At 38.9% G+C, this 13451-nt stretch overlaps 2 protein-coding genes across 3 annotated transcripts in view; one reads left to right on the forward strand and one right to left on the reverse strand.

Moving 5' to 3' along the window:
* Window positions 1-8564, forward strand: part of LOC113404129 (alpha-mannosidase 2) — a 69073-nt gene extending 60509 nt beyond the window's left edge. Inside the window, exons 5-8 of the mRNA XM_026644904.2 lie at window positions 3233-3325; window positions 3988-4182; window positions 4548-4659; window positions 4732-8564. Coding sequence (XP_026500689.2) covers window positions 3233-3325; window positions 3988-4182; window positions 4548-4659; window positions 4732-7448 — 3117 coding nt within the window. The 3' untranslated portion in view covers window positions 7449-8564. The remainder of the gene's footprint in view (window positions 1-3232; window positions 3326-3987; window positions 4183-4547; window positions 4660-4731) is intronic.
* Window positions 8565-9393: 829 nt separating this feature from the next.
* LOC113404135 (ADP-ribosylation factor-like protein 5B) lies at window positions 9394-13245 on the reverse strand. Of its 2 annotated transcripts, none has more exons than XM_026644914.2 (6): window positions 13106-13245; window positions 12663-12994; window positions 12279-12487; window positions 11520-11645; window positions 10268-10377; window positions 9394-9637 (listed from the first exon to the last, which is right to left on the reverse strand). In XM_026644914.2, exons 2-6 carry the CDS (start codon window positions 12706-12708, stop codon window positions 9589-9591), a joined length of 540 nt encoding a protein of 179 aa, XP_026500699.1. In that variant the 5' UTR covers window positions 12709-12994; window positions 13106-13245; the 3' UTR covers window positions 9394-9588. The 2 variants fall into 2 exon arrangements, with proteins under 2 accessions (XP_026500699.1, XP_026500700.1); XM_026644915.2 differs by having other exon boundaries at window positions 12663-12739; window positions 13106-13216.
* Between the last annotated feature and the right edge of the window lie 206 nt (window positions 13246-13451).

The raw sequence follows: 13451 nt of genomic DNA on the forward strand, positions 1-13451 counted from the left end.
ATTTTGTGTCCCAGATTTGAAGAAATTAAATAATATTATAATATATATTCGCCTCAACAGATCTAAGAGAGAGAGATAATATTTTAGACATCTTAACAAGTTAATCATATCTGTGACTTGCGCTTCCCCCGACGAACCAAACTAATATTTACATACAAATAGTTAAATATTAAAACTTAGATACACTTTGTGCCAACATAACCCAATTAAGTTTCAGACGGATTCAAAGAGCGATAGAAATAACATTCAAATCGGAAATATCTGCCTAACCTAACCTAACCCGGCACTACGAGTAGCCTACGATTGTATTCAGGACACTACCTGACGCTATCAAACTCGAGTGATATGCTAAAGACAAAGGAGACCGCAGTTCCAAGCATCCGCAACTTATGCTTGACATGCGCTTCTCTTCGAATGACTCAATTAAAAGGCGGGCCTCATCCTTTAACTTGCTTATGAACTCGAAGTCGTGACGCGGTGCGGGTAGTAATATATGTAAAGGGGCGTAATGTAATGTATACTATGTATATGTGTAGTAGTCATATGAGTTGCCTTGTATATCCATCTTAACATTTTCTATCTTAATTTTGTTCTGCAATTGCTTATAGAAATGCGGTAATGAGATTCGGTGAAGTTGTGGTCCCTTCATGCAGCCGAGCGAAGTATAATTTAAGTTTCTAGTAAAAGGCGGGACGACTTCGCGGTGAAGTGGGGGGCGGATTGCCGGCGCCTTTACCACAATGTTGTTAACTTCGTGTCACTGGTTCCGTCCGAAGTCGGTCTTTTGGTTATTGGCTCGAATCTCGTAACGTGTCAATGTCTTCAATTTAATACTCCAAAATAATTATTAATCGTTACGTTCCCATACTGTGACCGATAACAAATTCAGGCAAGAGAATACAGTTACTATAGTTAGTATAATGTCTTATGATATTTTGAACATAACGCTAACGTATTAGTTTTTGAAATATCTGCTACTGAAACAGCGGTCACTCGGCCGCTCTTTCTTCACGAAATACAATTTACCTTTGAATGTGTGAAAAATTTTAATTGGAAACTCGATTTGCCTTTACGTTCCGATATCGCAATACGAAACAAATGCACACTTTAGTTCCATTTGATTCGATCAATTTGATTAAATTTGGAGTCTGGATATTTCGTTTTTTAATTTATTTTCGGAAATGTCACGTAATTATAATAGAAACACCATTTTACAAATGAAAAGAACTTGAAACAGAACAATTCGTATTAAATGTAATGATAAACCTCTTCCTCTGACTGCAACGAACGGTTACCTTTCGCTGAGAAGTATCAGCCCGGCAGACGCTACGCGCCTTTGCTACAAACGATCTTATTTTAAATTAAAATAAATTCATAATATCTTAATCGGTGAATTATCCCGTGATATATTTTAGCCAGTGACATACAAAGGCGAATATACATACATATATTCGCCTTCGCTATGCTAATTCGAAAATTCATGGTCTTTTATTAGCACACAAATCTTAGAATACAATAGGAGAAATGGCCTCGAAAAGTTATTACTTCGTAGGAACAAGAAATAAATGAAATAAATTTATTAAAGCTACTGAACTGCTTTTTAATCGTTGGAAAGTGTGTCGGACTAGACTTCCTCCTGCGCGGTGGCCACTGCACGGCGGGTAACACGATTTCATTATTAGATTATCTCTCGCTTCAAGTCACGGCGTCACTTAACGTCGTTAGGCTACGCGTGCAACGCTCGCTCTCCTTTGTATAATGCTGGCGGACCGTCAAGACCGGTCGACAGTCGACCAAGAGGTCGAAACTTCAGCTGCCCTGCGACGCGTTACATAAGTTTTACGCGTTAAGACATAACATTGTCTACAGAAAACGCTTCCCGCCAGAAAACCGTTTACAGCTTCAATTTTATTTGATATGCACGATTTATTTTACTGATATATACAAGACGACCCGTCCGGCTTCGGACGGGGGCAATGCTGATACTATATATACTACAGAATGTCTTACAACGTTCACAGTTTTTCAGCCGTTAGACATTACAAACCGCTACGTCCCTGCGTTTTAAATCTGTAATATCTTCGAAAATATTCATTTAAATTACATGCTGTAAAGGGCCATACTGATTTATATTAAATTCATAATGTATTTAAGGTACTTAATTGGATAAGGATTAATGCTGTATTTCTTAAAAAGAGCTTCGAAAATAAGCCATTATTTCTCGTAAAAAGTAAAGGATAAAAAATGGTTGTTGTGGGTTATTCCTAAGAGTTAGACACATACTATCGCGGACTTTTTTGAAGACATTTTGAAGGTGTACAATACTGTAGTACATTATTTTGATCTATCTCGTAGGGTTGAGCCATAATTTGCAATGTAAGTGCAAAAATGTGTTTATTTACATCACTTTGGAAACCTCTAAAATGATCAGTGTTTATCTACTATATTGTGCATGTATTATACATATAAATCTTCCTTTTGAATCAATTTATCTATTAAAAAAAACCGCATCAAAATCGGTTGTGTAATTTTAAAGATCTAAGCATACACAGGGACAGACGGCCGTAAGCGACTTTGTTTTATACTATGCAATGATGATGATACGGCGGCGGCGCACGGCGCTCGCGTTTCTCCGGTTTCAATAAATATTTGTGTTGTTTTTCAATCCTGCCCCCTTGGTATAGGATCTAGCCAAATATTTTTATTATATAAAAACAATAATAGTAGAGACATTATAAGCATTCGTTTGGGTAATTCGACCTTAAGCATAAATACGATATCTTGATTGGTTTATGAACATTCATGACACCATTCTCATATGTGAGCAACACTTTCAGTTCGTCAAGAAGATAGCTTGTGGAGATTAGATGCTCATTTATGAGGTATTCATCATATGCGTACGTAGTCGAATAAAACGCTCCGATGCTGATTCTGGTAGTACGGGCTACTTGCAATAGAATTATATAAACACACTATACTTTAGTTCACGAACAAGTCGACATAAAGTAAGATCAAGCCCCGGGTGCGACTCGCACTCGCGCAACCGCTGTCGAGCGGTTAATGGTGCGTAACGTCGCGTACTCGCAACACCGATACAAGGTGCATTCACATGACGTCTGCACGTAGAAGGATGTCTCTCACAGTCGGCACTGCAACGTCTTTCCCTTTCGATGCATATTATCGACATATTAACGGCATATTGAGTGAAATTATAAAAAACTTAAATTTTCAGCCGAGTTGGCTCCGGACAAAGGAATTTTGGGACCGAACATTCGAAGATCGTTACGAGATCATCAAGAATGACAGCCGGCGACCACCATTGAAGGTACTTCTCGACCGAGCGTTTATTTTTCTTATTGCGCCGGTATGCTTCCACATCAACGTCATCGATCTGGATATTCCGATCAAGTTCAGTTTACTTGGAAATTCAATACAATATTTCAATATGTACCAACATTTGTTGCAAGTATTTACGATGTTTTTGTTTAGTGTATAGTTTAGAATTAAAATTCACCTTTAAATATTAAATTTTTATTCATAATATAATTTACACATAGTTCTCAACGTGGTATTAGGATATCAAAAGTTTCGTAATTACAGAGGAAAATAACTCCACTGGCCGTTCGCTAAGCGTGTGGTTCCTAACTTTTCAAATGTCTATTTTGAACTAATTAAACCGAACCTTATATTTCACGCCTCATTAAATGATATCATTTTGCTTCAAAGAGTAATCAAACGAAATTAAAAGCTTAGAGCAAGATACAATCAGATTTTTATAAGTTTTGTTTTAAATGTTATAACGCGCGTTATGCGTCGTCTTATGGGTAGCGAAATGCTTTTTATTGAGTTATCGTATTTAAAATACAGTGCGTCCGTAATAGGTATGATAAGCTATCTCACTGTCACAGGTTTGTCCAAAATCTTAGCACCCTACTTAACGTCAGATTGTCCTTCGTCATCTCAACGCGTTCGTTTTGTGAAATACAGGTCATCGTGGTGCCGCACTCGCACAACGACCCCGGCTGGCTGAAGACGTTCGAGCAGTACTTTGAGTGGAAGACGAAGAATATCATCAATAACATCGTACAGAAACTCCACCAATACCCCAATATGACTTTCATTTGGACCGAAATGTCATTTCTCAACGCGTGGTGGGAGCGATCTCATCCAGTCAAGCAAAAGGTGAAAAAATATAAGTAATAAAAATGTTCTGACACAAATATTTCGATAATTGGGAAGTCTTACGATTAAATTAAACTTGCGAAAAGATACCCGTGGTAAACAATAACCACGTGCGCCGCACGTGACTACTCTCGCTGCACGACGCGATCTAAAGCTTGGTGTCCCCATCCAGTGAATCAAGTGTGTCTCATAAAGTACAAATAATTTGTGATGTTATAATATAATCTCATATACATATATTCCAAAATACAATGTAAAGCGCTAGAGTTTCCTCGCTTACTACTTACCTCGTACGTACCCCAGCGTCGCTGGCGACCTCTTACAATGAAAGCAAATATTACAAAATCTATTATATCGTATTGCAGGCACTGAAGAAGTTGATCAAAGAGGGTCGCCTAGAGATAACGGGAGGAGGCTGGGTGATGCCGGATGAAGCCTGCACACATATTTATGCACTGGTGGATCAGTTCATTGAAGGTATTCATATATTTTCTAATAAAAAAGGTTCCTTCCAGCGAGATGAAATTGTACATGTATTTTCTATTTCAGGACATCAATGGGTAAAAACGAATCTTGGTACATCGCCCAAGACCGGGTGGTCGATCGATCCATTTGGTCATGGCCCCACCGTACCCTACCTTCTAGACCAGAGTGGCCTCGAAGGCACCGTCATCCAGAGAATACACTACGCCTGGAAGCAATGGTTAGCGCAGAGGCAGATCGAGGAATTCTACTGGGTTACCAACTGGTCCGAAAAGAAACCTTCTCTCATCGTCCACAATCAACCCTTCGACATCTATTCTATTAAGAGTACATGCGGTCCGCACCCCTCTGTCTGCTTAGGCTTCGATTTCAGGAAAATACCCGGGGAATATTCGGAGTACACCGCAAAATATGAGGAGATAACCGACCAGAACCTCCACACCAAATCCAAAACTCTGATAGACGAATACGATCGGATCGGCTCCCTGACTACCCACAACGTCGTACTCGTGCCCCTCGGCGACGACTTCCGATACGAGTACGGCGTGGAGTTCGACGCCCAGTACACTAATTATATGAAAATGTTCAATTATATTAATAATCATAAAGACACCTTTAACGCTGATGTTTCATTTGGAACGCCCCTCGATTACTTTAACGCTATGAAAGACAGGCACAAAAACATACCTACGCTCAAGGGAGACTTCTTTGTTTACTCGGATATATTCAGTGAAGGAAAGCCGGCCTACTGGTCCGGTTACTTTACCACCCGACCGTACCTGAAAATCTTGGCTCGCCAGTTCGAGCATCACCTGAGAACCGCTGAGATTATCTTCACGCTAGTTGCGAACTATATTAAACAATCGACCACGCTAAAGCTGATCTCGTCTGAAAAAAGATTAGAAAAGTTCTACGAACAATTGATTACCGCTCGTAGGAACTTAGGTCTATTCCAGCACCATGATGCAATCACCGGAACGTCCAAATCTAGCGTGATGTTCGACTACGGAACCAAACTGTTCACGAGCATTTATCACTGCATTCGTCTGCAAGAGGCGGCGCTCACCACCATCATGTTACCTGATCCATATCTCCACTCGCAGAGCATTCTTCAAAGCCAGCACGAATGGGAAACCTACGGTAAGCAACCGAAGCAGTTACAGGCGTCGGTCGTCGACAAAAGGAAAGTTGTTCTGTTTAACTCGCTCGCCGAAGAACGCACAGATATAATATCGATCAGGTCAAACACCACCAGCGTGCGCGTTTACGATACGCGTAGGAAGGAATACGTCCAATACCAGATCACGCCGATTATTGAAATACGGGAGCATGGAAAATATGTCATCAGTGATACGAGCTTTGATGTCCTTTTCGTCGCCACCGTGCCGCCTCTTACTGCGGTCACTTTTAATCTCGAGGAATACACCAACACGTCACAGCATTGCGTTATCTTTTGCAATAATTGCAGCGATAAAATATTAGGCTCCGATAAAACCGAAAATTTCACCGTAAAGAAGATGATGCCTGGTGATATTCAGCTGGAGAATTCGGTTTTAAAACTTTTGATTGATAGAAATACTGGGCTCCTGAGGCAAATTAACAGAAAAGATAACCGAAGGAGACACGTCGTCGAAATGCAGTTCGGTGCTTATCAAAGCGCACAACGACACTCGGGAGCCTATCTCTTCATGCCAGACTACGACGCTCCAGAGAAAAAGGTCCTACATCAATACGGCAGCGGAACAAGCCAGCAAGACGAGAACATAATCATCCTATCGGGCCCCGTGTCCACTGAGATCACTACACTGTACCTACCTCTTCTAGTCCATACGGTTAAAATTTACAATGTCAAAGATATTGCTCTCTCGCACGCCGTACACGTCGAGAACGTCGTTGACTTTGAAAGCCCTCCGAAAAACCGAGAAACAGAGTTATTCATGAGATTACAAACAAACATACAGAATGGAGAAGTGCCAGAATTCTATACTGATCAGAACGGCTTCCAGTATCAGAAGAGAATTAAAGTAGAGAAATTAGGTATCGAAGGAAACTACTACCCGATTACGACGATGGCTTGGCTGCAGGATGAGGAGGTCAGACTCACTCTCATTACAAACCACGCTCAGGGAGCCGCATCTTACGAACCCGGCCGCTTAGAAGTCATGCTCGACCGGCGAACACTATACGACGACCATCGAGGCATCGGGGAAGGGGTCGTGGACAACAAACCCACAGTGTTCCACAACTGGATTCTCCTTGAGCCGATTTCTGCAGACAGACGGAAGAGAGATACGAGCGAGCACGTGTCCGGAGTACTGAACAGACGAAACTTCAGTCCAGATGCAAAGACCACTATATACGAACTACCCACGCGCACCGCCGACCACCTGAGCAGGACCATGAATTACCCGGTAAACGTGTACGTCGTGGACACCAGCGAGGTGGGCAACGTAAACGTAAAAACCTATCAGACCTTTATTCAAAACTTCCCCCCGGACGTACACCTGGTCTCGTTGCGAACTATCACCGATGAGGTGTTGGAGCAATTTCCGAGTACCGCCTGCTTTATGGTGCTGCACAGACCCGGCTTCAGCTGCTCGCTAGGCGACGGCTCTCGACGGACCTCCGCTCGCTTCACGGCGAAAACCCTGTTCAACGGATTGCACATTTCTAATCTTACCGCAGTGAGCCTGACCGGTCTAAAAACGTACAAGTCGCTCTCCGGACTGGAAGATATCGAAATAGCTCCGCTTGAAATAAAAACCTACAAAATAAGGTTTTAAGGAACGTTTGAGTTACGTGTAGACCATTCGACATTGCGCCCGTAGGTCTGCATCAACTCTACAGCCGTCTCCGGCCGGCGCGTCAATATTAATGAGAGGAAATGACTGTTTAGAATCACATATTTAACTGTTACGTACGTGTCTACTAGTCGTGTGTAAATTCCCTTCTCCTTGAGCGCTTCTTCGCAATCGAAACTATTATTACGGTTTATATTTCGAAATAGGAAGTTGACAAAAATCTAGATTAATCTACCTCAGGACCAAATTATAATAATACACTCACAATTTTGCAATATCCTGTCTATTCAAATACAAATCTATTTTTTTGTATAGCCTATTCGACAGCGCCGATATATTACGGATATACTTCGCGTCGCCTTCGCACCCGTTTGGAGATATTGTTACTATATTTACTATCGTTTAAGCGTCCTTAGTTACTCTACTTGTTTTGATTGTCTATGATATTAGTACTTGCAAAGATCTCTTTAATTCTATACATTACTGGTCAATGTTAGTGAAATAGTTAGGAATCGTTACACGAATATATACAATCGGAATATATACACAGTACACGGTACAGTACACGCCCTCGAGGGTCATTTAATTTATAGTAATATTCGCGTGACGTATGTACGTAAAAGTAATGTTGTATTTTTAGGTGATCAGTGACCCGGTGGACCGTTTCGGTGCTCCCGCGTGACGTCACTGATGTTTCACAAATTTTGCCAAATTGAATAATGTAAAAGCATTAATTTAGTCATAATTTTGATATAATTATTTATCGTTTGTATTATTTTCAAGTACAATAAGGATATTATTTGGTTGTGTTCGCATAATTGTAGAATTAGGCGATTTAGTACAATTTAAGTTATTCATGGAATAGTCATTAATTATTTATATTAAGAGGAATGTTTCCGAATCTCGTTACGATCTGTATCAGTAACTAACTATGTACCATCTACATCACCTTGTACTGTGAATCGTCATTTTACTACTAATATTACTGTCTAGAAATAATCGTAGTTAGTATTTAAATGGATGTTATTAAATGTTTATCGTCAAATTTCTAGTACGAAGGAGACTACTGTTAGAAGCGACAACTGTTCTTTGCGATGCTCACACCGTTCTTTGTATATTTAATACTATTTTGGACGCGACGACGTCATAGCCGATGGATAGTTGAGTATTATTAAGACGAACAGTCGCGGTCATTTTATTTATTTGTAAATAAACTGGAGTGTAAATATTATTTATTTTGTGCCTGTGTTACGACAGCCCTGTGAGCAGGGAACATCCTGGTGTCTCGATACCACCTCACCGTTTTGTACAAATACAGGATCGGCCACGGGAATGGCGCGACGAATGGGCTGAAACTAACATTGCCGAGCGAATCACCGACGACGATGCAAAATTTTTCATTCGAATAAGGGATAGAGAGATTTTACGTCGAATTTTAATCGTTAATTTATAACTTATTTCAATGAAATAGTATCTTTATATTTGTGGATCTTTGAAATGATAAACTTCTAGTTTATCTTATTGTTGAAATACTAGCTAACATAAACTGTTTGAGTTCAGCTTCCCGCGACACATTTATTAAATCAGTATTGAAGAGGCAGTGGGGCAACATAGAGACGCAATGTCCACATTACATTGTGCCGTCCACCATCTCTTAAAGGTTTCCTATCGTCACAAGAGCCAATGGGCCGATAAGAGTCGCGGCGGTGGTCGCTCCCGGCAGCTCCCGGGCGCTCCCGTGGCCGGCGCCGGCGGTCGTCAGTTCAGGATATTCTCTGTACTAACGTGGACAAAGTTTTAATATTGCAACTAAATCAGTGCTATGTTCACCTCCACTTGTTTAACGTTATCGATACTGATTCAGTGTTTTGTTCGGAAATGTACAATTTTTGTTTTACAATAAAATGTGTAGTTGAAATAAAATACTAAAAAATCGAGAAATGTTTTTATTACATTATTCATACCATGCCTAGTGAATAGTTTATTTATTACAATATATAATAGAGTAAAATCAGACAAGAAGAATAGGATTTAATTTCACATGTTTTAAAAAATATACTCCATCATCGAAAAAAGTAACATCGATATTAATATTCAGCGGCGAGCGCACACGGCCGGGTCGTCACTTCTTCTTTATTCGGCTCGCGATCCACTCGAGGCCCATGTGCAAGCTGAAACGCAACGCACAACTCGTGACAAGCTCGTACACGGCACGGCCAGTGGGTGGCCAGTGGCCAGTGCAGTGTCTCAGCCGATATGAACCCTTCGAATACTGATTCTTATGAGAGTTCTACGCATAATATTAAACTTGTTTATCGGAATGATTCCAAAGTGGAAATCAGCCTGAGCCGTCCGCTCCGGGCGTCCGGTGTAATTATCCAAGACAAACCCCAACCCCTCAATGTGACACGAGGAAAAGCAAATATGGCGTTCTATTAAATTACTCTATCAAGTGTGTGATTTGTAATTTAAGATTTATTTATAAAAGCTTCACCGACAGAGCCAGGGGCTGCAAGTGTTGATCTCTTGGCTTGTATTAATCGATTGTCCTAGCTTGAGATGTTAATTTCAAATCACAAATTAATATAAATAATAAGTTTAGACATTTTGCATTTTAACCATACACCTGTATCGTTCACTTCTTAGGAACTTACAGATCTCTTTTGTAAAATTAAATTATTATTTATATTATACAGTGAAATTTGGTCTTTATCAGTATTGATGATATTTGGTAAAGCGTAGAGGTAACTAAATCATTCGACTATCTATGATTACTATGATTACAACGGGGGAAGGCCTACCCCTCGCCGGTGAGCGCGCAGCAAGCCTGGATATGCCACGGATGCTGCTTAATGGAAGTGAGATCCAACTGCTCTGATATCTCCGCCGCCGTCATCGACCCCTTCACGTCCTGCAATCACAACTTCCTGCATAAGTTCACTCTGTGTCTACGCGACATCTGTATTACAATTGTATGATCTACGAGATACAAGAAATAACTATTTTTGCAGACTCGTAGAAAATAATACTAGCAATAAAATTGATTAAAACGGACTCTCATAAAAACAAATAATAAAAATACATGCTTCAATTCAGAACTCGACTTGCTCGTATACTTTGTGTAACGTTACTCGTGACGGTCTGACGTCACGCGTGTTGACAGTCGCCGTGCGGAGTCGCGGGGGCGCGGAGGCGCAGGGTCAACGCTTTATAAACATTTGTTATGGAATACGCACACGAGATAACGGTCACGTGGAGCGTCTTTTTGGTTACTCGATTACATCACCGATTAAAATACTAGTCACATTGGGAACAGCTACAGCTACGCAAATATTACTTATTTGTCGTGTTCGAGCGAGACCTCGACTACGACCAAACCTTAGACTGAAGGTGACGCCACGCGTGAGCCAAGTTAGCCACCCTGAGGAGTTCGCCGATCGCGCGTGATAATATCATCAGGTGGTAGTAAGTCCGAGTGGCGACTGTGAATCAATACATCACTTCGTATTCGCCACTAATATTGGTTAGAGAAACAGAACTTTCAATGATCGAACCTACTTCAAAAACCAAGAAATTCGTTTAAACGTGAAAATGACTTTACTAGACATTTTATTAAGATTATGTATGTGTACTTATGTCTGATTTAAAATGTCGGAAGACGGTGCAATCCTAAGAAACATATGCTTAACTGCGCCCTATAAACAGCCTTAATGGATACTGGGGTGTAACTATTTATAATTAAATACATACAAAAAATAAGTATTAAGCTATTATATAGCAAGTTATATAGAATTACAAATTATATAATTCTATAACAATAGCTTGTAGGTGCTTCTTAATCAATAAAATATAAAAAGTAAATCATAAGAAATAAATTTGGTGCAAACAGTATGCAAATTTCATGATTGTAACAGTATGACATCTCTCGTCCTAGTGCTTGCTACGAAAGCTTAATGGTCATTGTGATAACACAACTCTATTTTAAAGTTTTATCAAATGTGAATTGAACTCAATTATACTACATCATTATATCTACAGTACATAATAAATTACCTGTTTATTAGCAAAGACTAAGAGGCATGCCTTGCTGAGTTCCTCGTGCAAGAGCATTCTATGCAGTTCCTCACGGCTTATGTTCAATCTTTGTCGATCAGTGGAGTCAATCACCATTATCACAAACTGTAAGAAGGATGGTTGCTCTGTACATAATTATATTATTTAAGCATATCATATATTTTATAGTAATAGTAAATGAACAATTCTTGTTTATAAGTTTATTTTGGGTATATAAATAATGCAGAAGGTTCTGATAATTATACTAATATCCAGTATTTAGATGAGGCATTGCTTTCTAATTATATATAGTTTTGCCTGAAAATATGCTATTTTAAACAAAGAAATCAATTTTATAACTATTGTACAAATTGTATGTCTACATAAATATATTGTCCTCATAACAAAGCAGAATGTGCTTATTCTTTGCATAACTATTCTATATAAAAACTCGCATTGCAATAAGAATAGCAACAATACAGATGAAACTAATTTCCTTTTACTTTTATATGTGTGTTTTGAAATGCAGAATATATACAAAAGCAATACTTTTTGCGAGCAATGTTTTAAAAATATTGCACAGCCATATCGCAAGCAGGAAAATTGTGTTCAAGATTTAAGAACTAAATACCACTTTCATACATACATATGTTTACATTCATTACAATAAAATGTAATAGTTACTTTATGCGTGAAGTTAAATTCGCTTGATCGTTTTATAACTCATAAGTGTGATGTTTCTTCTTTGACAATACTTACTTCACTGTTTGTGTAGTAAGTAGTCCAAGCCGATCGTAGACTCTGTTGTCCTCCCAGGTCCCACATCACAAAACGCAAGTTCCGCCATACTACTTCTTCGACATTGGAGCCGATAGTTGGCCTCGTGTGCACGGCCTCACCGAGAAGCAGCTGATAAAGTATTGTTGTTTTGCCAGCATTATCTAACCCAACAAGTACTAACTTGTGCTCTGGAAAACAAAGAAAAATAAATTTGGCATCGTCATCTATACCTCGGGAACTATTTATCAATATGAAATGTAGTAAGATTCATCTTGTCTGACTTCGTCAAGTATCTCTCCTAACTGCACTATCTTATCATGTTACGACATTTACATACTACTACTTGTAATAAATTTAACTTACCTTCGTTTCCGAACAAGCTCCAAATTTTTGAAAAAAGCAGTCCCATAATTTGATTAACAACAACCAATGTACGGTTTCTACGACAAAGACTTATTAATTATTTTAGTTCAATATTGACATCGTCTCCGAATGTTTTTAAATATATAGTCGCTGCAAGTTAATAAACTTAATAACTAATAATTTTCAGAACGCTTCACATCGTTTGTGTGGTTGCTCAGTAGAAACATCATAGTATGGTCTTCTGTTATAGTTATAATTCCAAAAAATATGTTACATAGGCCTCGTTTCATTTAGATTCGATTTTACAAGAGAGCCTTATTATGTGAGTATACCTGTTGAAAAGTAGGTCAATTTACTAATATTTTGATTAAAATATTTTAACTTTCCATTTATTATTTACGTAACTTAGGAAGTTATGATTATAAAATACATTATTAATTTACCTTTAAATATCTACATTGAGGTTTTTATCAAAATCAATCGACACCAACACTTATTATGAAATATAGAATATGACTGTCACGACTCACGTATTATCTATTACTCGACGGTCGATGATAACTGTAGTCTATGCGCTACATGTCTATGAAATTCTCATTAAAAATATATAAATAAAATGAGGCGGTACATTATTAAAAAAAAGTTATTGTCGTGTTTATTATTAGCAGGTTTTAATTATACCTGACTCCTAAATAAATAGACTTATTTTATTTGGTCGTTTCCTAACCGTACCTACATAAGGATAATAAAAAAATGTTGCTAGATAGGTAAATTTTAAATAATAGACAC

This window comes from Vanessa tameamea, chromosome Z (genome assembly GCF_037043105.1).
Source record: "Vanessa tameamea isolate UH-Manoa-2023 chromosome Z, ilVanTame1 primary haplotype, whole genome shotgun sequence".
Classification (NCBI taxonomy): domain Eukaryota; kingdom Metazoa; phylum Arthropoda; class Insecta; order Lepidoptera; family Nymphalidae; genus Vanessa; species Vanessa tameamea.

Excerpts from the sequence above, each read along its gene's own strand:
- LOC113404135 (XM_026644914.2), bottom strand. The coding sequence starts at position 12,708 with ATGGGACTGCTTTTTTCAAAAATTTGGAGCTTGTTCGGAAACGAAG. Across the intron at positions 12,488-12,662 it reads GAGCTTGTTCGGAAACGAAG|AGCACAAGTTAGTACTTGTT; the intron begins GTAAGTTAAATT and ends TTTGTTTTCCAG. Across the intron at positions 10,378-11,519 it reads TAGTCTTTGCTAATAAACAG|GACGTGAAGGGGTCGATGAC; the intron begins GTAATTTATTAT and ends TTGTGATTGCAG.